General features: G+C 43.4%; 1 protein-coding gene across 6 annotated transcripts in view; it reads left to right on the plus strand.

Moving 5' to 3' along the window:
• LOC111874826 (RNA/RNP complex-1-interacting phosphatase) overlaps positions 1 to 20074 on the plus strand; it is a 189512-nt gene that overhangs the window by 109467 nt on the left and 59971 nt on the right. For 5 of the 6 annotated variants that reach the window (XM_033755626.1, XM_023870661.2, XM_023870659.2 and 2 more), the window contains one exon: positions 16845 to 16924. The exons of the other annotated variant lie outside the window; for it this stretch is intronic. In XM_033755626.1, coding sequence (XP_033611517.1) covers positions 16845 to 16924 — 80 coding nt within the window. The remainder of the gene's footprint in view (positions 1 to 16844; positions 16925 to 20074) is intronic. 6 annotated transcript variants of the gene reach the window in all.

The following is a 20074-nucleotide window of genomic DNA, read 5'->3' on the forward strand; positions in this document are numbered from 1 at the left end:
ACAGCCGATCATAGTGGTCGCGCTGTCTAAGGCATGAACTGTCTTCGCCCGCTCGAAAACTGGGGCCGTAGGTTCGAATCCAACTCGAGGCTTGTAGTCTGTGTGCGTTTATTCTGCGTTTTTATTGTCCTGTGTGTAGACGGCGGCGTTGCGACGGCCTGATCACTCGTCCAAGAGTCCTACCGACTGCGTAAAAGAAATTACGAAACTAAGAAGAGGTCAGGGTCCAACAAAGGGATGTAGAACCATTGATGAGTGAATGAATGAATCTGTGTTATAATTTTAACGCAAACAGTGTATGCAAGACAAGAGTTTTAATATTTTTATTATTTCTAAATTCGAACAAAAAAAATAATTTTCTACAGATTTTATGCATTTGTGATGTGTCTGAAATGATTACTGAAGTACAGGTAGGTCTGCGTAGGAGAATATATACCTAGGCATCCGTAATTATCCTTGTTAACAGAGAAATTGTGCGTATATCACTCTAATTTACAAATTTTAGCGCTCTCTTCTGCCGGAAAATTTCAGCAAAAGAATAATAAGACGAAACGACGGAAGTATCTGTGTATGTCTACAGAAAATAAGACAATATAAATACCGCAAAGGAATCCAGATTCACGAAGAAAATACGTATTTTCTGTTGATCATTATTATCTATGCCCGTCTGTTATTAATTACGTTGTTTGAAATGGAACTGTTTTTATTGCCATTAAATAAGAAGAGGCTAAAAAACTGATTTGGGCTGGAATGCATTGTAATTAATACATAACTTTCCATCCTGAATTGATGAGGAAGTATGTGGTGTATTTCTCGGCCATCAGATTCTGATTTACATGGTCAAGTGTCGAGTGAGAAGCATAGTTATGAGCCGCATTGACGGGGTGTCGCCCGGCGAGAACTGAAACATTCTGATTATTCTGGGTGGTCAAGTTTGATGGCCGATTGCTTGAAATAATAAGATTCTGATTTATATTGAAGTCCCCTGGAATGTACCAGTCTCCTTTTCTTTTTCTTTAACAGTTCCTCCATTAACATTCCTTATACTTACAGTCACATGTAAACTGGAATAACTCAGGAAGTAAAGTCATGGGTTATGAAAGAACGTGCAGATTTGCGAGAAATGACGTGGTCAAGTTGAAGTTGGGAAGAGACGAGGTGTTGTGCTTGAGAGTAAAATATTGGTTACCGCTTTAATGCATGGAAACTCCGGATCTGGTAGAAAAGAAATCACAGAACAGTTTAAAGTTTCAGTAGCTGGAGAAGAAACAGAGAGGAAGTATAAAAGCAGGATATATATATATATATATTTGTTAGAATTAACAAGCGAATAATATAAGTGAGGTGTGTACCAGTACATGAAGAGAGACGTAACGCTATAGAGAGACAGATTTTTTTTTTCTAATATACGTAAGTGACAAGATTTTACTGGTCTGCGCTGGCAAAATGAAACATGGGTAGCAGAAGGAGCATGTTAACTGTTATGCAAGAAGTGCGAGAGGTGGAACAGCATGGCTAAAAGCTAGGATTTGGGCTGGGTAAGGCCATTTGTGTTTTTGGGAGTAGGATTCTACGCATGTAGAGGCCTGCTGTTAAAATGTTTCGAAACCAAAAATTCGAGCGAAAATTTGCATGTAACAGGTGACCGACCGACAGGTGAGTGGTCAGCTTCACGCCCCGGCCCCTTTATCCCGGGAAAAGAGCCCCTGTTTCCCATTGGATAGGTTGGGTGGGCCCCAGAGCCTGTCTGGACTACGTGTAGAAGAGAAAATTCTTGACCATACCGGGAGTCGTCCGACCCCTCGGTCGCCCAGCCCGTAGCCAATCGCTATACCGACTAAGCTGGACGGCCTCCAAGTATAGTAAGAGATTAAAATGGCCGTGCGATCGCTCAGGCGGTTAGTCGCCGACTCCCCACCGTGGCGGGCCGGGTTCGAGCCCAGGTCACGTTATGTGGGATTTGTGATGGACAAAATGGCACTGGGGCAGGTTTTCTCCGAGTACTTCGATTTCCCCAGCCATTTCTCATTCCAGTGACTGCTCCACTTTCATCATCATTATCATCCTGGGCTGATAAATAGGCCAATTAGTGGCCGACTTACGGAGTGGACTCAGTCTCACCCCACCCCAAGAAACTAGAAAAATGAAAATAAAAATGAAGGGAGATTGAAATTAGTGGGTGTAAGCATGCATGTTCACGGTAGCCGAGCGGTCTAAGGCATGCACTGTCTTCGCTCGCTCGGAAGCCGGGATCGTGGGTTCGAATCCCACTCAGGGCATGGATGTTTGTGTGCGTTTTTCTGTGTTTGTCTACAGGTAGAGGCCTTGCGACAAGCTGATCAGCCGCCCAAGGAGTCCTACCGTATGTGTAAGATCTAGAAAAACTGAAGTGAACGGAGAAGTTCATGGAGGTGGGCCTAGGNTGTGGTGGGGTGTGGGGGGTGGGGTGGAGGGGGGGGGGGGGGGGAAGCATGCATATAAAGCAACTGTGTACTGCAAGGAATGGATGTTATGCAGCCACAGATGTTTGTTGGTCTGTGCGATAACACAACTGAAATTGAAAGTGATGCGGATTGGATGACCAAGATTCGTTTTCCCGCAAAAGCAACTAGTTTTCTTTTCGTCACCAAAATGTTTATGCATTCTTTGTTTCATTCATCCTGTCTACGTGACTGCTCACCGTGTATCCATAAATTTGCTGTGGACCTGAAAGTTTAGATTTGACACGCAGCTACTGCAGATTTGCTGAGATTATGACAACCGATTTGAGCTCAATGTAGGGTACGTATTATGTTGGACCGATACGAACCAAAATTGGATTCTCCTTACATATTCAGTGTAGCTTCTACACCAAATTTCATTGGAATCCGCTCGGTAGTATCTGATATTAAATATGCAGACGGACAGATGGTTTCCCAATTCATTTTATGAATTTCATGGGAAAAATGTCTACAAATCTGACAGTATTGAAGTAAGCCGTTTACAGCATAGGCGATTGCGTGTGGGTGGATATGCGCATGCAGATTCCGTGGGAAGCTCATAGCCGTACAGGAGGAGGTCGAGAAATTCGCCACCATAATGAAACCTGAAGTTTCGTTTCCGTACACTTAAAATCTAGCCACTGGGCCTTATCTTGAACCATATGAATGCTTTCAATACTCTGTTGCTTAAAAATCCATTTTGATGTTGTCCTTCCATCTACGCCTGCGTTTCGCAAGTGGTTTCTTACGGTTTCCCAGCTTAAATTTTGTGTGCATTTCGCATGTCCTCAAAATTTATGTTCTGTGCCGCCTGCAGATCGGGGTTCTTTTGTTGCGATTTCATTGTGTTGTAGTGCTCCTCGTCTTGCTGATTCTTGTCGTGAATCAACCCTCAACCCCCCCCCAAATAAAAATGTTCGGCGACGACTTTGGCGATCTCTGTACAGTCCTGTGTGACTAACTCTAATAAAACTTTCTTCCGTTTCTGTGTAGTCTGTTGACGAAGATTCAAGTCTCCGACGGCGTCAGCAATTCGTTCGGTTCAGCTTTTTGCTCGAGCCTCCCACACGTTTGTTAAGATGCGCGTGCTTGCTGCATTGGCAGGCGCTAGCAGGTCACATGCCCACATGCAGTTATCTTATTCTCTAATGCCATAAAATTGAATAAAGCCTAAAAGTTTATGACGATGGTACTGAACTACAGATAGTATATTTCTGGACATTATCCATCGTCCTCTTTATGTTTCAGAACACAACGTTTCGGAGTCTAGATTCTGTCTCCCTCTTTAGGTAAAACGTACTCATTTGAGCCAAATCGATAGAGCTTGTCCCTATCTCTGAACCAGTTCTATCGATTAGGCCCAACTGAGTAGGTTTTACCTGAAGACGGAGACAGAATCCAGTCTCCGAAACGTTCGGATTGATAATTGGTTTATTTAGCAACATACAGATCGTAACTACAATTAATTTTAACACAGTTGCGGGTTTACCCAATTTATAAACCCTACACACTAATCTAGTCACTCTGTCTTCAGTAGTCTTCACGTATTTATAACGCGGGAGCTATACCAGTGTCACTGTATTACACGCTCCCGGTAACTTCTCACACTATCGGTATTCTTCACGTTCCGGTATTCTTCTTTCCCCTACAACTGAACTCGGCGACTGTTCCAATTCAGCTGTTTTAGGCGGCTGCTACATTTTAATTGATTCCTTAGGCAGTGCAGTTCTCTTATAAACCCTCAGCCAGACAACAGAAAGCGCCTCGCTTTCCTGCTGCCATGTCGCCTGTTTACAGGTGTTGCTGGGCAACGCTGTCTAGAGTTCTTTCCTGCTGTGCTGTAACCGCGCCATCCCCCGCCACGTCACTGCGGGGGAGGGGGGCGGAGCGTTGACTGGCCTGTTACCGTAGTAGCGACAACGCTCCGATGCCGCCACGTCGCCGCTGGCGTGGGAGGGGATGTCCTCCATAGCGCAATGCGTCACAATATAAACAGGACGGTATTTTAGATTAAAACGGGACGATGGATAATGTCCAGAAACATATTTGTATATAAAATTGGAGTTATACGTTCGAAACTAGTGGCGATTGTATTCGTCATGGCGTCAGTACAGATATCTGGTAAGCCTGAAACACATGGGAAAATGCATACTTCTTGGCTTTTCGTCCTCAAGAACCTTGGTCTCGTTTACGACCTGTGTTCATTATTTTCTGTTATTTGCCTTCGTCTCTTTACTTTCAGCTCTCATGGATTGTTCTCTGTATCTGCCAGTCATTTCAGTCTGATCCTTTCCATTCTTCTTTTACCTACGAACTAACTTCGCTCAGGACAGGGACCAGTGGAGGGCTCTTATGAACACTGTAATGAACCTTGGGGTTCCATAAACTGCTGGAAAAATCTTGAGTAGCTGCAGATTTGGCTTCTCCTCAAGAATGGTTCAGCTCCATAAGTAAGTAAATAAGTAAGTACGAACTAACTTCATGAATCTGAATCCTTTTCGATAAGCTACCAGTCGCTCAACTACTCAAGAATTTCTCAACACTATGGATCCCACTGGTCCCCATCCTGAACCAGATTAATCCGGTCCATACCACTCGATCTTGTTTCTCTGAATTCTATTTTAATAGTATCCTCCCTACGTCTGTGTCTTTCTAGTGGTCTCTTTCCTTCTGGCCTTGCCACCTAAACCCTGTATGCATTCCTCTTCCGTCCCATGCGTGCTACATGACTTCACTATGTCAACCTCTTTGATTTGTTCATTCTAATTATATTCAGCGAAGATTGTTCTGCCTGCTGGCTTGCTTTCAGAATGTTTCTTTGCCAGTCTTTGTTATCCATTACAGTCACAACCGCTACAGTATCCGTTACCAGATCAATGGTTTTATATAATTCCCTCAGTTGTTGGTTAGTTCTGATTCCCTACACGCCATACACTTTCCTCAGAAATTTCCTGACCCTCATATTTTATTTTGCATTGGTTTTCTTTTGATATCTCCATCACTTATATGAAGACATGCCTACAGAAAAAACGTGTTCTCTTGAAATGTGCTTAGCATATCTGTGTTGATGGATTTGCAAACTTCTTCAGTTCGGTGCTCGAGTATGCTAATGCATGAATTTGTGCAGTACAAATTTGCGACTTAATGTAGTCCTACAAGCATATTAGACCTCTCACACAATTTCATCGGCAATCTGCTGACGTATTATGGCGATACGGACATGGGGTCTTTATGACAGAGCCAGTTCACATGTATTCCAGTAGATTGGGTTCGTATCCAATTGGGACATGTATGTCCTCGATTCTGTGTTTCTTTGCGTTGCGTATCGGTTGAGGCTATGCGAGGAGTCGATCCCTCGTCGAAGGATTCCTACGAAGTATCTAAAGGATTCACAGTTTCAGAGTTAATTCTGAATTGAAACAGAGTGTCTGATCCACGAAGCTACAGTGCAAATGATACAGGCACGAATTTACACAGTTTCGTGAAACCACGTGGATATCACAACTTTGGCGGACCATCCTGTAGAACGAGCCGCCTCCTGTCCGAAACCTATTCAGTTATTCTGTTAAAATTAAGCGTGTACATCATGCTATTGAAAGTGATCATATCTTAATGCTTCTATCTGTTGTTAACAGTGGGAACTCCTGAGGAGGGGACAATAACAGTGTCATTCAGTAGAGGTTATAGTAGTGTAACGGATTTGGTCGTGTTGCCAGGCAACAACTCTATAAACACGGTCCAACAGGCAACAATAGAGGAAGATGTGTTTTCCGTGTTCACTGTGTCGTCACACAAAGTAGGTAGTGACCACGTGACGTGTTTCCTGTGATGCATGTCCGTTCCGCGGTTATGTAAGTAAGAGTCCAAGAGAGTTCAAAGCAGTTACGAGTGAAACGGAAGAAGCACGCGAACAAGAGGACAACAGTAAGCTTGATTACAGACTTAACATGTGATTTGAAGGCTTTGTGTGTGCTGTAGTACAGTGATATTGGGGGTGTGTGATTTAGAGAGACTTTTATAGTTCCTGTGTTCTAAATCCGTGAAGACTAGTGAAGGTAGACTGCAGAGAGTAGCGTGGAGTGGTTTGTAGTGTGAAAATCAGTAACAGTGTTATAATTAATTGTAGTTACAGCCGGTAAGTGGTCAATAAAGCCAATTACCAGTCCGAACCCCGTCTTGGGTCACTGTGGCACGTGACAGTAGTTTGCATATACTTTTAGCTTTGTATTTTAAGGGTCCCGAAGGGGGAGGGGTTCCTAACTGCCGTCATTAGTTTTAAAATAAATGAAGATAGTAATATAATGGCGCCGTCATATGAGGATGAGAGTAGACACAACTCTCGTAACGTTCTATATATCAGATATAACTCAGTGGACAGTGTCCAGCATAAGACTAGTATAAAATAGTCTCTTTTTGTTAAGGTTTTACGACTAAAATTTCGTTTGCATTTTTAACCTCACGCATGTCTGTTACATTCCCTGCCATTTTAGCGAAGGGTACCTTGATTAGTCCCCCCCGCCGCACACTTCAGTTAAATTCAAATATTCTCTTCAACACCATTTTATCAAAGCTTGTTCCCTGCGTGTTCTTTGCTAGAGTGAGAGATCAAATTTCACACCCATAAAAGGTAAAGTTGTCCTTGTGCTTAACTACTTAAGCACTATGACATGAAGTGGGGGGAGTGGATGTAGAGATCCACATTTTCTTTACCTTGGCATTAGTTGGATGTGTGTGTTCAACTTCACTCCTCTGCCCTCAACCCCTGGGGGAAAGCCCCAGGTATTCATTGGATAGGAGGTTGGGTGGACCCAAGAGACGGTCTGGACCCTATCGGGGCTCGAACGACGACCCCTGTGGTGTCCAACCCGTAGCCAGTTACTATACCGACTACACTATCCCGGCTCTTAATTTCATTAAGGAAGACCCACAAACCGTACACGAGCCACTTCCACTTTAAGACAAAATTTCCGCAGTTGTTTATTCTTCAGTGTATATTTTCATGGAGAAAGAAAAAACATAGTTGAAGAGTTGATCGTGATAGAGTGGTCTGGTCGTTGACAGCGCCCGTTGTGCTCGTGTTTGACCATCCATCTCTATATGAGCAAGTGAATCAGGCGGCGTCTCTGGTATCTCCTGTGTCTTCCCCTTCTGGTTGACAGTTGAGATGATGAAACGAAGGACAAATAGTGACATGTCTGCTTTATCATCATCTTCGTCGTGGTAGTTACAATCACATGTGTGTGATATGTAGGTAGACAGGTAAACAGGTAAGGAGGACAGAGGAGGGAGTGGTGTTTCGAGTTGCACCCGTCTTCTCATCACTTAAGTTTGGTGTCAAGCCGTCCATATTGTTATTACTACTACCATCGACACTATTATTGGCATTAAATATGTTGGTCCTCATGTTGACAGCAAATGTAAGAAGTAAGTATTAATCTTTTTAGGATTATTTCTTATAATTGACGTCTACAGTTATCACGACAGTTTCTAACAGACTAGTTTTTGCTTGTCAGCGATCTTCAGTGCGACAGATCGTACTCTGTACGATCACTGCCACTTGTATGATTTGTGATGTATCCTATAGGCCTTCCTTCCCCTCTCGATGTTTATCTCTTATTTAGTGCAGGTTCGAAAATTATGTCGTTTTGATCAGTGGGTTGTTCGTTTATGTGTAATCCTTTATTGAATTCTTATATCTCTGATTGTATCCAGATATCCATGTCTGGCCCCATGGGCGTAAGCTTCAAAATATCAATGTTCTCCATTTTTCCATACTCATGCATCGTGTTCAGGATGCATTTTGGTTGTGTTAAGCTCTCATGGCTACGTTCTTTAAAATGTCTCCGAATTTGTCTCTATATCTTGCATTGTGTACTTTGTTGGACTGGGGAACCTCACAGCAGTAGCTATGAAGAGTTCTATCTGCGGAGATATAGTTCCATATGGTCCCGTGAAAGCCTGCGACGGTTTTTGAAGAGCATTTTGCATCCTTATTCAGAGTCGAAGAGGAAGCCAAACAAGAAATTAGCATGAAGCAGGCATCAAGCAGAGCGTGTCTGTTTCATGCCGGTTTCTTTCTTGACTTACTCTTTGAGTCTGAATATGGATGCGAAATGCTCCTCCGAAACATCGGTTGACTTTCAGCGGACTACACGGCGTTATATTCCAGAAAACATAACTGTTGCATTGATTACATTTACCCTAAGTTTACACTGAATACTGCATACTATATTCATCTCCGTTCTCGTGTCTCGTGGGAACCGAGACGGCTGAGTCGTCACGGAGATGAGCTACGGGTTCGATTCTCGGCAGGGACAGGAAATGTTTCTTTTCTCCACAGCGTCCAGATTGACTCCGGAGCCCACGTAGCCTCCTATCTAGTGGGCATCGGCGGGGTAAATTCGCCGGGGCCTGAAGCTAGCCAGTCACCTCAATTTAGTGCGAGGTCAAGAATGGTGCAGCTATACCGCCACTCCCCATACGTCATCATGGAATGGTTCTTTTTTAATTAAGCACAGGGACAAATTTACCTTTTTTCTTTTGTTGTGTGGCTGAATGTTTCTGTACATATTTACGACACTATCAGTGTCTAGACTATATGGCGTCTTTGATATGATGATTAATGAATATAGAACAGTTAGTGGAATGAGAAGTGGCAGGGGAAAACGAAATACTCGGAGGAAAGCTGCCCCAGCGCCCCCACTACAAATCCCACTTTACCCGAGTTGTGGTACCGCCCAATTTTACTGTATGCTGATGTATGGTGAGCTTTGGCTTCAGCTGGCTCATGACAGGGACCAGTAGCCGGTTTATGTCAATTTGGTAATGAACCTCCAGGTTCCTTAAAAGACGACTAAAGGATAGAGTGAATAACTATTGGCTTCTCGAGAAGGACTCTGCTTAATTTTACCTGCTTTAATATATTTACCTGAAGAAGGCACACCGATAATATTTGAGAGTATACGAATATTTATCTGAAGGGAAATTATGTAATTGTAGAATGAAGAAAGGTTTGTCAAGAGAGGCTTCGCTTTCCTCCTCGTTTAGTCACCTGCCATTGTTATAGTGATAAATCAGATATGTCTACCAGAAATCTTCCTGGGGTTAAAGGGCGGCCGGCTCGTGGGGCTGACAACCTCACCGCCATCTGTGAAACAGTTGTCTAGAGAATGTGGGAGCCTCGACGCTTCACAACCCTGTGGGCCTCCACGGCCTGGTACAGGGATAGCTTTACCTTAGAAAATTGTTCAGAGAGGGTGATAATGCCCTGTTATCTCAACTCATTGGCCATTCCGCTGTTTCTTTGTTAAATTGTTGCTGATTCGATACTTTTCATTTTTCTTATTTATATTTGTTTTTTTTTTCCTTCCTTGGCACTACAGCCCCAGTGGGCCTAGGTCTACCTCCATGAACTTCTCCGTTCACTTCGGTTTTTCTAGATCTTACACATTCGGTAGGACTCCTTGGGCGGGTGATCAGCTCGTAGCAAGGCCCCTACCTGTATACAAACACAGAAAAACGCACACAAACATCCATGCCCTGAGTGGGATTCGAACCCACGATCCCGGCTTCCGAGCGAGCAAAGACAGTGCATGCCTTAGACCGCTCGGCTACCGTGACCGGCATTTATATTTGTTACATACTGCATATTTTCAGAATGGCAATATTAATCTTAATTTTTTGTCTGTCACTTTTATTGTAGGTCCTGTTGCTTGTTCCTATAATGATAGTTTCTGTTGAATTTTGCTTCGATCTCTGTTCCATACTAAACATGTACAAATTATATATATGCTATAAATAAATAATATAAGATAAAGTAATGCTAAGCTTATGCTTAATGTCCACACCACGAAGACGCGTGGGGAGTAGAGGAATCGCTCCACTTATTCTTAACTTCGACACTAAATGAAAGTGGATAATGGTCTTCACATTTCTGTTTGGCTGCTTTGGCCCCGGGGAAGGAGCCTTAGCCTGGAGACATGTTCATGTCGGTGTAGAGAAATATCCATGTTGCTGTGGGGAATCGAATCCTTGTTGGCCACTCACTAATTATCCTGGTTCATAAGAATATTAGGCCCTGCACATTCAGAAACGTACTCTTCCAGCAGTAGTGATCTGATGTGTCGCCACGTGGAAGAGATTGAGAAACATTAGCGAGTCGATCAGTAACTAAGTTCCATAAGTTCATAGTCTGTTAGTGTATTGATTATTTATTTACTTACGAAGTATTCCCTTGAGAAGCAGAAAGTGGTAGGGTCATGTTATCAGATTAAGGTTCGACTCTGGAAAGCGTTTATGATGATTGGAAGAACTTAACCTTGTCAGCTGGAGGAACCAATTTTCTGGACAAAGCTAGTAGCATGCAGTGTCTTGTCTTACTGTGTATTGTCACGCGCTCTTGTACCCGTCTAAGTTGTGTCCAATTAAAATCGAAAATGCCATTAACTGTGTAGAGGCTGTTGCGTCCAAACAAGACAGCGGATGGCTTTTAGAGATCACGCCTATGTGTTCGGAATACACAGGATTTCTAACGGTGGGCTTTGAGCAATTTTTTCGGCTGATAGATAATTTTATGAGACCGAACATCGTGATGAAAATTCAACGGCTGCTCCAAGATGCTATTAGAATTTTATGACAAGAGCAGATAGACCCTCTGATTTATTCATCTCTTTACATGAAAATTGTATTGTGTGATACATTTTCACGCAGTTCTCATTATTAAGATATACGATTCAAGTATAGGGCACGCGGTAGCATAGTTGGTTGAGGCACTATGCTACAAGCCGAAAGGTCGCGGATTCTATTCCCGATGTTGTCATTGGATTTTTCAATTGACCTAATCCTTGCAGCCGCAATAAGGCCCTGGGGTTCACTCAGCTTCTAACAGAAATGATTACCAAGAATCTTCCTGGGGTGTAAAGGGTAGCCGGAGCGTAAGGCTGACAACCTCACCTCCATCTGTGATCCGATTTTCTAGAGAAAATGCGGGAGCCTCGACGTGTCATAGCCCTATGGGCCTTCACAACCTGTTGCAGGAATAGCTTCCCCTGTTCCTACCTTTACCATTCAAGTACGCTAAGGAAAAGTGGAGTCAGATGTTTGTTATGTGAGGGGTAGACATCCACCAGCACAACCCTTAGCCTGGAAGACCAGAGAAAAATAATGTTGGTGGATATGAAACTGAAGCCAGAAAAAAGTAACTGCTCCATGGAACGGAGTCGTGATAGCCGCTCAGCTAGTCAAGGTATGGTCCATCTTTTTTTAAACCGGAAGATTCATTACTGTATTCATAAAATCAAATTTCTACACTCTGTCCTGAGCCATTTGAATCTAGCCTTACACAGTATTGGTTTGGATCCATTTTAGTATTATCCTTCTTTCTTGACTGGGTCTTCCAAGTGGAAGCTGCCCTCTGAATGTGAAAGAAGAAGAAAACTAGAAGCAGAATAATATAAGTTTCGGTTTCCGCTACTCTCCATCATAACATTTGGGTAGTTATAAGCCGGTTATTATGAAGACATTAATTAGAAGAAAAAGTCTTATGAACGAGGAGATTTATTATTTTCTTTCGGACACCATTGTCGTTTTATTTTCTGTCTCTCAGAAACGCAGAAGCAATGTAATGCTCAAGAGGATAAGCAGACATATACTCATATGTTCGTTTTTATTTTCTGTTGGTTGTTTAACGACGCTCTCAGTGTCTGGGTCGCTTATTGTCGAGTGGTAGGATGACTGATGAATTCTTAACTGGAAAAGATTTGGAACGAAGCGGTTGCGACATAATCGAGGTAGTCGCGGCATTTTCTGGGAGGAACTGAGAAAATGCACAAAGAAACTCGGGATATCCGGAATCCCGGTCAAAATAGAACCAATAGTCTTTCGAATACGAGTCCAGAGCATTCATGCATGGTCATTAGGTTGCAACACAAATCGTAGTGCAAAAGGTAGCTAAATAAATTCTTCCAAAATGTGTCTGAATTAGGGTATTTGGAAAAGAGGGTAATGAGTGAAATTCAATTAAGAGCAAATTGAAGTCGGAGACTGCATGCTGCCGTGGGTTGAGATGTGTCTCCCAGCCTGCAATATTAACTGCATTTTGTATTATGGTTGTAGAACTTCGCCACTCACATCAGGAGAAGAACGTCGGTTGACGGTGTTTGAGAGCAGGTACTGAAGAGAGAATACTTGAGCATTTGATGGAGGAAGTGACCGCCCCTGTGGTCTAGTGGTCAGAGTTCCTGACTACAGATCCAGAGGTCCGGATTCGATTTCCGGCGCTACCAGATTTTGTGAGAAGTAGTGCGTCTGGAACGGGGTCCATTCAGCCTCATGAGGATAATTGAGGACCTATTTCAAGGAAATAGAGTTGTCGGTCTAGAAAACCGAAATTAACGGCCGTGGGGATTCGTTGCGCTAACCACGCGACACCCTCTATCCGCTAAAGTTGGCACTAACTTCGCCGACAAACGGTGGTCGCTTGGTCGGTATAGTTCGCTTGCGGACTAAAACCACGGAGATTGTTTTGTTTTTTTATGATGGAGGAAGTAATATGAGGCTGGAGAAAACTACATAATGAGCTTCATAATTCTGCTCTCCACCACATGCTATTAGTGTGGTCATAACAAGGATAATGCTGTGGACGGGGCATGCAGCACGAATGGGAGAGAAGAGAAATGCATGCAGAATTTTGGTCGGAAAGCCTGAAGGATGATTATCATTTGTAGGACTCAGGTATATGTGCGAGGATAATATTAAAACGGATCTTAAAGAAATAGGGTGGGAGAGGGTGGAATGAATTATTTTGGCTCAGGCTTAGAACCCCTGGCAAACGTTAGTAATCTTAGGTTTTATAAGGGGGAGGGGCAAATTCTTCATGGTCTGAGCAATTATTAGCTTCTAAGGAGGAATGGACCATGGAGTTATTTCCTTCGTCTGTGCATATTTTAAGCGCTTAAGTGAATATATCCCATACTAGTAATACTTTTCAGAGAATACACAAAATTGTAAGGAATTACAGGTTAAAGTGGACCAGTATTATTCTGCACAGCCTTTTTGGTCATATTTACGCGTATATTATTTGCAGTATGTACGGAGTTAACCGTACCCGTTTTGTAGCCTGTGAAACAAAATGTGAAACAATGTGAACTGCATATGAAACATTACCTTACACAGATATTTTGAACGTAACTACTTTCATTTCAGAGGTGATCGAAAAAAAACCGCTCACTGTAAGAGTACTATGACAGTAATTTTCACGATATGTTTTCTTCTATGCGAATACGTATCTCATATAGGCCTACTGTTCATACTGCGACGAAATAGACCATTTACTAGGCAACGGTTCAGTAAACATCGCCTGAAACCCTGAATAACAACAGAAGCGGAAGTCCATTTGATAGGCAACGGCTCACTGATTTCCGCTGCAACGGATAACACAGAATAACAGAGGAACCGTTTGAGATGGTGACCTATATTCGGGCCGCCTGGAAGTTATAAAAGAGTTGTAATTTATTCGTAAGAGAGTTCAAGTGCTTTATTCCAAGGCAGACTGGCCTACTGACCGTCTGTCGTAACATGACTCGGACTCAGTAAGAGAGTTCAATCCCATGTGGAGGCGGGGCCGAATACCTCCACCGTAGCCTTGCGAGTCGTAGGAGGCGACAAAAAGGGAAGTCTCTATTCTGAGATAGTAAAATATGGTCACAAGTCCCACGGGACTCTGACCCGAAATTACTGAGCTGGCGAGACAAACCCGTCCTCTCATCAGAGAGCGCGCCCCACATCAGCAAACCCGCAACTGTCTGACAGTAATAAAAATCTGGTCGTAGCCCCAGATGGATGCTTTATTCCAAGATAAATAGGCCGTCTGACCGTCGGCCGTAACATAAGACTCGACTCGACTCGACCCATAAGAATTCAGTACGTGATCAGTGATTCTTCGTTCATCTTTTGTCACGGTGGAAGAGAAGACGCTCGTAGTCCAGCAAGGAACGGAGCGAGTCTTACACAGTCATTGATTGTGAACTGTAACAGTTGATTGTAATTGTAAAGAAGCGACAGTAAATCCAATCATCTAACCCACAACCCATTATTATCAGTCACGCAACCCCGAGTAGGTGACAATACTGATTTTAAGAACAAAATGTTTACATTATATACAAATCAATTAAATGTTTAAATTTCATATATATGTATATATATACATGGTTTGTCCGAAAAGTAATGTCAGTGAGTCGATTAAAAACATTTATTGATTAGATCGGTACAACACATTAAAAGGCTTCAAAATAGACTCCTGCGTCGATACATCGCTTCCAGCGAGGTTTCCAGGCATCGAAGGCGTCATGGTAGGCCTCCTCCGGAATGTCCTTTAGAGCCTTGGTGCAAGCCTCTTTGACTTCGTTAACTGTCCCAAAATGATGTCATTTCATGGGAGTTTTCAAGTGCGGAAACAAAAGAAGTCTGGGGGAGCCACGTCGGGACTGTAGGGCGGCTGGGGAACCGTTGGCACCATTGATTCGGTGAGGAAGCGGGTCACGAGGAAGGCGGTGTGGGCTGACGCATTGTCATGGTGAAGTTTCCAATCGTCCGCGATGTCGGGCCAGATGCGATAAACCCTTCGTTTCAGTCTCTTTAGCACTTACACGTAGAATTTGGCTTTGATGGTTGTACCATGTGATACAAACTCATGGTAGACGAGTCCCCTGATGTCAATGAACACAATGAGCATGACCTTAACCTTTGACCTCATTCTGGCCTTGGGGCGAGGGGATGCCGAGGTGTGCCACTCGGCACTTTGCCTTTTTGTTTCGGGTTTCGTATTCAAACACCCAAGTCTCGTCACCTGTGATGACATTGTCTAGAAAGTGAGGGTCACTTTCACACAAGTCCAAAAGTTCTTGGCACGTTTCAACCCTGCGCGATTTTTGGTCGCCCGTTAACACTTTGGGCACCAACTTTGCGCACACTTTTCGCATCTGCAAATTGTTCGTCACAGTCTCGTGAACGGTACTTTTTGGAATGTTTAATGTCTGTGCCATTAAACGAACACTCAAACGACGGTCTAAGTTCAAAACTTCTCCCACACGCGTCACATTTTCGTCGGTGGTGCTTGTTGATGGCCGTCCAGCGCGGGCTTCATCGCCGACCTCTTCACGGTCTTCTAAAAAGGCCTTATGCTACCGGTAGACCTGACGTTCCGACAAACAATCATCACCGAAGGCCGTCTTTATCATGGGAAAAGTTCCCACTGCAGACTTGCCAAATTTCACACAAAGCTTGATGGCAATCCTTTGTTCCAAGCAGCGCTGCATTGCGGCTTGCACGGGAGACAAAAGGAGTTTCATGGAAAAGCCTTTCGTCACTCTCAGGAAGTTCGGAGACGACTAAGCGACCGCGCGTTCATAAGCCGACTTCCCCCTCCACCGATCACAACCTGTCTGAGCGCGCTGCGACGCATAGTCACTTCACAATAAAATCAGTGACATTACTTTTCGGACAAACCCTGTATACGTATATATATCGAACTTTATAAAAAAATTTCTCCAATTTGCGCATTTACAGACGTCAGCCTTTGTGTTCTACTGAACTTGAATACGAATTGCACATAGTCTTCCTAGTGAAATGTTTTAAATATTAGGGTAGCTTGTTAACAGATGATGGAAGGTGTACTAGTGAAATTAAATCCAGGATTGCCATGGCAAAAGCTGCATTTAGCAAGAAGAAGAATCTTTTTACCAGCAAATTGGACTTAAATTTGAGGAAGAAACTAGTGAAATGCTACATTTGGAGCATAGCTCTGTATGGGGCTGAAACATGGACACTTAGGGCAGTAGATCAGAAACACCTGGAAAGTTTCGAAATGTGGTGTTGGAGAAGGATGGAGAAGATAAGTTGGACCGATTATGTGAGAAATGAAGAAGTGTTAATTAGAGTCAGTGAGCAGAGGAATATCCTACACGAAATAAGAAAACGGAAGGCATGACATTGGTCATGTTTTACGCAGAAAGTGCCTTCTAAAAGAAGTTATTGAAGGAAAGATAGAGGGGCGGATAGAAGTGACAAGAAGACGAGGAAGAAGACGTAAGAAGATGCTGGATGACCTTGGGGACAGAAGAGAATACTGTCATTTGAAGGAGAAAGCTCTAGATCGCATTAAGTGGAGGAATTGTTTTGGAAGAGACTTTGGACCTGTCGTCTTGACAGATTACTGATGATGATGATGATGATTAATTCAACGGACGGATAGACACAAAAAGGCAGAAAGATAAAACTTTCTGACCTTCCCCGTTGTACAAATCTCGCTACTTTCTGCTATCCTGAATATGTCACCTCACTGTTAAATGGTATTTCTGTTTGTTTCAGGTTTTCAAATCCAAAGGAATTCAGTACAAGAAAATATACTGCCCTGGCCAGGTTGTTCCTGCTGACAGCATACTTAAAGAGTAAGTGAGCAGCGAATTTGGCCACTTTGTTCTGTAGTTGATAACTTTGGCTCAAAGGATGTTGTAACTGATCCGCAAATATATGTTTTCGTTATCGTATGATTTACGAAACTTCATCGGTGCGAACATAATGTGAATCCAGTCATTTATAATACATGTGAGGATTTCGTTCACGAGTGAATTTTAACATGTTTTTTCACAAGTTTATAAAAATAGAGGGGAACACGCGGTAGCGTAGTTAGGTGAGGCACTATGCTACAAACCGGAAGGTCGCGGGTTCGAGTCCCGATGAGATGGATTTTTTCAATTGACCTAATCCTTCCATCCCCACTATGGCCCTAGGATCGAATAAGTCTGTAACAGAAATGAATACCAGAGATCTCTAAGGGGTAAAAGGCGGCCGGTTCGTAAGGTTGACAACATTACCGCCATCTGTGAGCCGACTGTCTAGAATGCCAGCCTCGACGTCTCACAGCTCCATGGACCTCCACGGCCTGTTACAGGGATAACTTTACTTTTTTTACAATAAAAATGTTAGATTTTAAGAGAAATCAACATAACGTCACCTCAGTCCCCCTCACGAAGAATTTTCTGTCATCACGGACACAGGCATTTGGAACGAAAAATGTCCCTATCATCTTGTCGATCGCCAGTCTTTAAAAGGTTAAGTAAATGTATCCTGACTGACACATTGGAAGACAGCCAGTGGTTTGTACGGGGACTGCGCAACCGCGATAGGAAGAGCTAGTTACTGCCACGGGTCAGACCGGGCCAGACCTTGTTAGTTACATTTGAAGCCAAGACTCGTTTCGTGCTCCGTCTCACTTTCCACTAACGGCATTTATCAATCTTTGTCGTCTTACGAGAACCCGCCTATTTTCTGCGATAAATTAATTTAATCCAAAATGACTTGTTACTAAAGAACCTTTAAACCCACTTAGCAGTGAATCCTGGCCTGATAGGAGAAAACGAAGGCCGAAGGAAAAACGAGAGGACCTACAAATTAGGCACGCTACTCTTGAACAAGAGGACCTACAAATTGGACACGCTACTCTATATATGTCGCGTCGTGCCACTCCTGTGGGTAAACATTAAGAGCGGTGGAACCTGTGCCTTAAATCTTCTTAGAAATGAACTTGCAAGGATAAGAGATGTGCAACTATCAACATCACTGCATCAAAAGAGACTGTCGCTATACCGACTCCTCCAGCGCTGTTTTAAACACAGTATAACTGACGCCATAAAGCAGACATTTTCAGGGGATAATATTATTAATCGCTCAAAATTTTCCGCCCTGTAAGAAACCCGAACGGTCGTTGTATTGAAAAGAGTCTGCCGTTGGTCCCTTTCCTGAGGTAGATAAATCTAGTTCACCACGCTCTATTTCTTTAAGATCAATTTCAGAATCATTTTTTCAGTTCTCCCCAAGGTCTTCGAAGGGATGTTTTCAGTCAGGTTTTGCGACTGATTTTTCGTCTCTCCTCTGCGTGCTGCATTCGCTAAAGACGGTATTTTGAATCGGCCCGGACAAAATCAGTTGAGTTCTAAATATCATGTATCATTCACCATCTTACTGAATTATTCCATGTCCTTACTGCGCACAGTTGTTAGCAAATACATGCTAATCATACACCTATATAAGGTCCCTTGCGAGAATGAGCCCTCCCCTTCCCCACTTCATTGCTTTCTGGTCACTAACCTTCTTAACCACTCATTCATTCATTCATTCAGCAATGGCGCTACAGCCCTTTGTTAGGCCCTGGCCGCTCTGTCAGTTTCGCAATCTTATACACAGTCGGCAGGACTCCTTCGTCGGGGATTTAGCCCGTCGCAAGGTTGCTAGCTACACACAGATCAGCACAAACGTAGAATATACGCACACAGACATCCATGTCTCGAGTGAGATTCGAATCCACGATCTCAGTGTTCGAGCTTGTGGAGACAGTCCATGCTTTAGATCGCACGGCCACTGTGATCGGCCACCTTCGGAACCACAGATTCAAATATTATGGTCCGTAGATGTGTTCGTTCCGGTCTAGAAAACCGAGATTAACGGCCGTGGGGATCCGTTGCGCTAACCACGTGACACCCTCTATCCGCAAAAGTTGGCACTAACTTCGCCGACAAGCGGCGGTCGCTCGGTTGGTATAGTTCAGTTATGGACTACAGGCCACGGAGTTTGTTGAGATGTGTTCGTAGATACACCAACTTTTCTGTGTTTGAAATTAATGGTAACGAAAAAGTAAAGTATTTCCCTGTGTGTAATTGAGAATCATGCCATGAACACGTATTGTGGAGGAAGACGAATTTTCGCACATTCTTAACCGTGGCAGCGTATGAAGGCGACCGGTCATTTTATGTTTTGCGGCAAGGGTCCCCGGTGAGAGTGGATTGGCTCTGAGTGGAACCTCTGATGGATAGAAATAGTCTGTCTGGAAAAAATCGAACCCTGTTCATCCAACCCATACCCAAACACTTTACTGACTGAGCTATGCCAGCTTCTGCTATGAAGATGTAACATGGAACTGATAGATGCAAGGGGCACGGGGTAGCGTGGTTGGTTGAGGCTCTATGCTACAAGCCGGAAGGTCGCGGGTTCGATTCCCAATGAGGTCATTGAATTTTTTCAATTGGCCTAATCCTTCCAACCTCAGTATTGCCCTGGGGTCGACTCAGTCTCTAGCAGAAATGAGTACCAGGAAGATTCCTGGGGTTGAAGGGCGGCTTGCATTTAGATGAATTTTTCGAGTGTGTCACTTGTTGAGAAATTGATGATAATGCGTGGATCCATTGGTGAAGTTTCGAATCTGTGATCCAGTTACACAGCAGATTCTCGTCTTTAGCACTGGAACGATGGTGAAATGAATAAAATAAAAATCGATTTCAAATGTTACGCTGGGCAGTGAAACGGAACATTAAGAACATAGTCCAGAGTTCTCTAAAGTAATGGTAAATACTGTAAATGTATGTATAAGTGAAATGTGGATTGACAGCATATTGTCAAGTGTAGGATGGTACGCGCGACAAAAATGACGGGTTCTTTTTCGGTTGATTGGATTTATTAGCACTTTGGTTAAAGCCTCTCTTAATTACAGGCAATACAGCGCTCTCGCTGATTTACACACTTTACAGTTCACCGTTGCACACGCA

The sequence above is a fragment of the Cryptotermes secundus genome, unplaced genomic scaffold, assembly GCF_002891405.2.
Source record: "Cryptotermes secundus unplaced genomic scaffold, Csec_1.0 scaffold27, whole genome shotgun sequence".
NCBI classification, from domain to species: Eukaryota; Metazoa; Arthropoda; class Insecta; order Blattodea; family Kalotermitidae; genus Cryptotermes; species Cryptotermes secundus.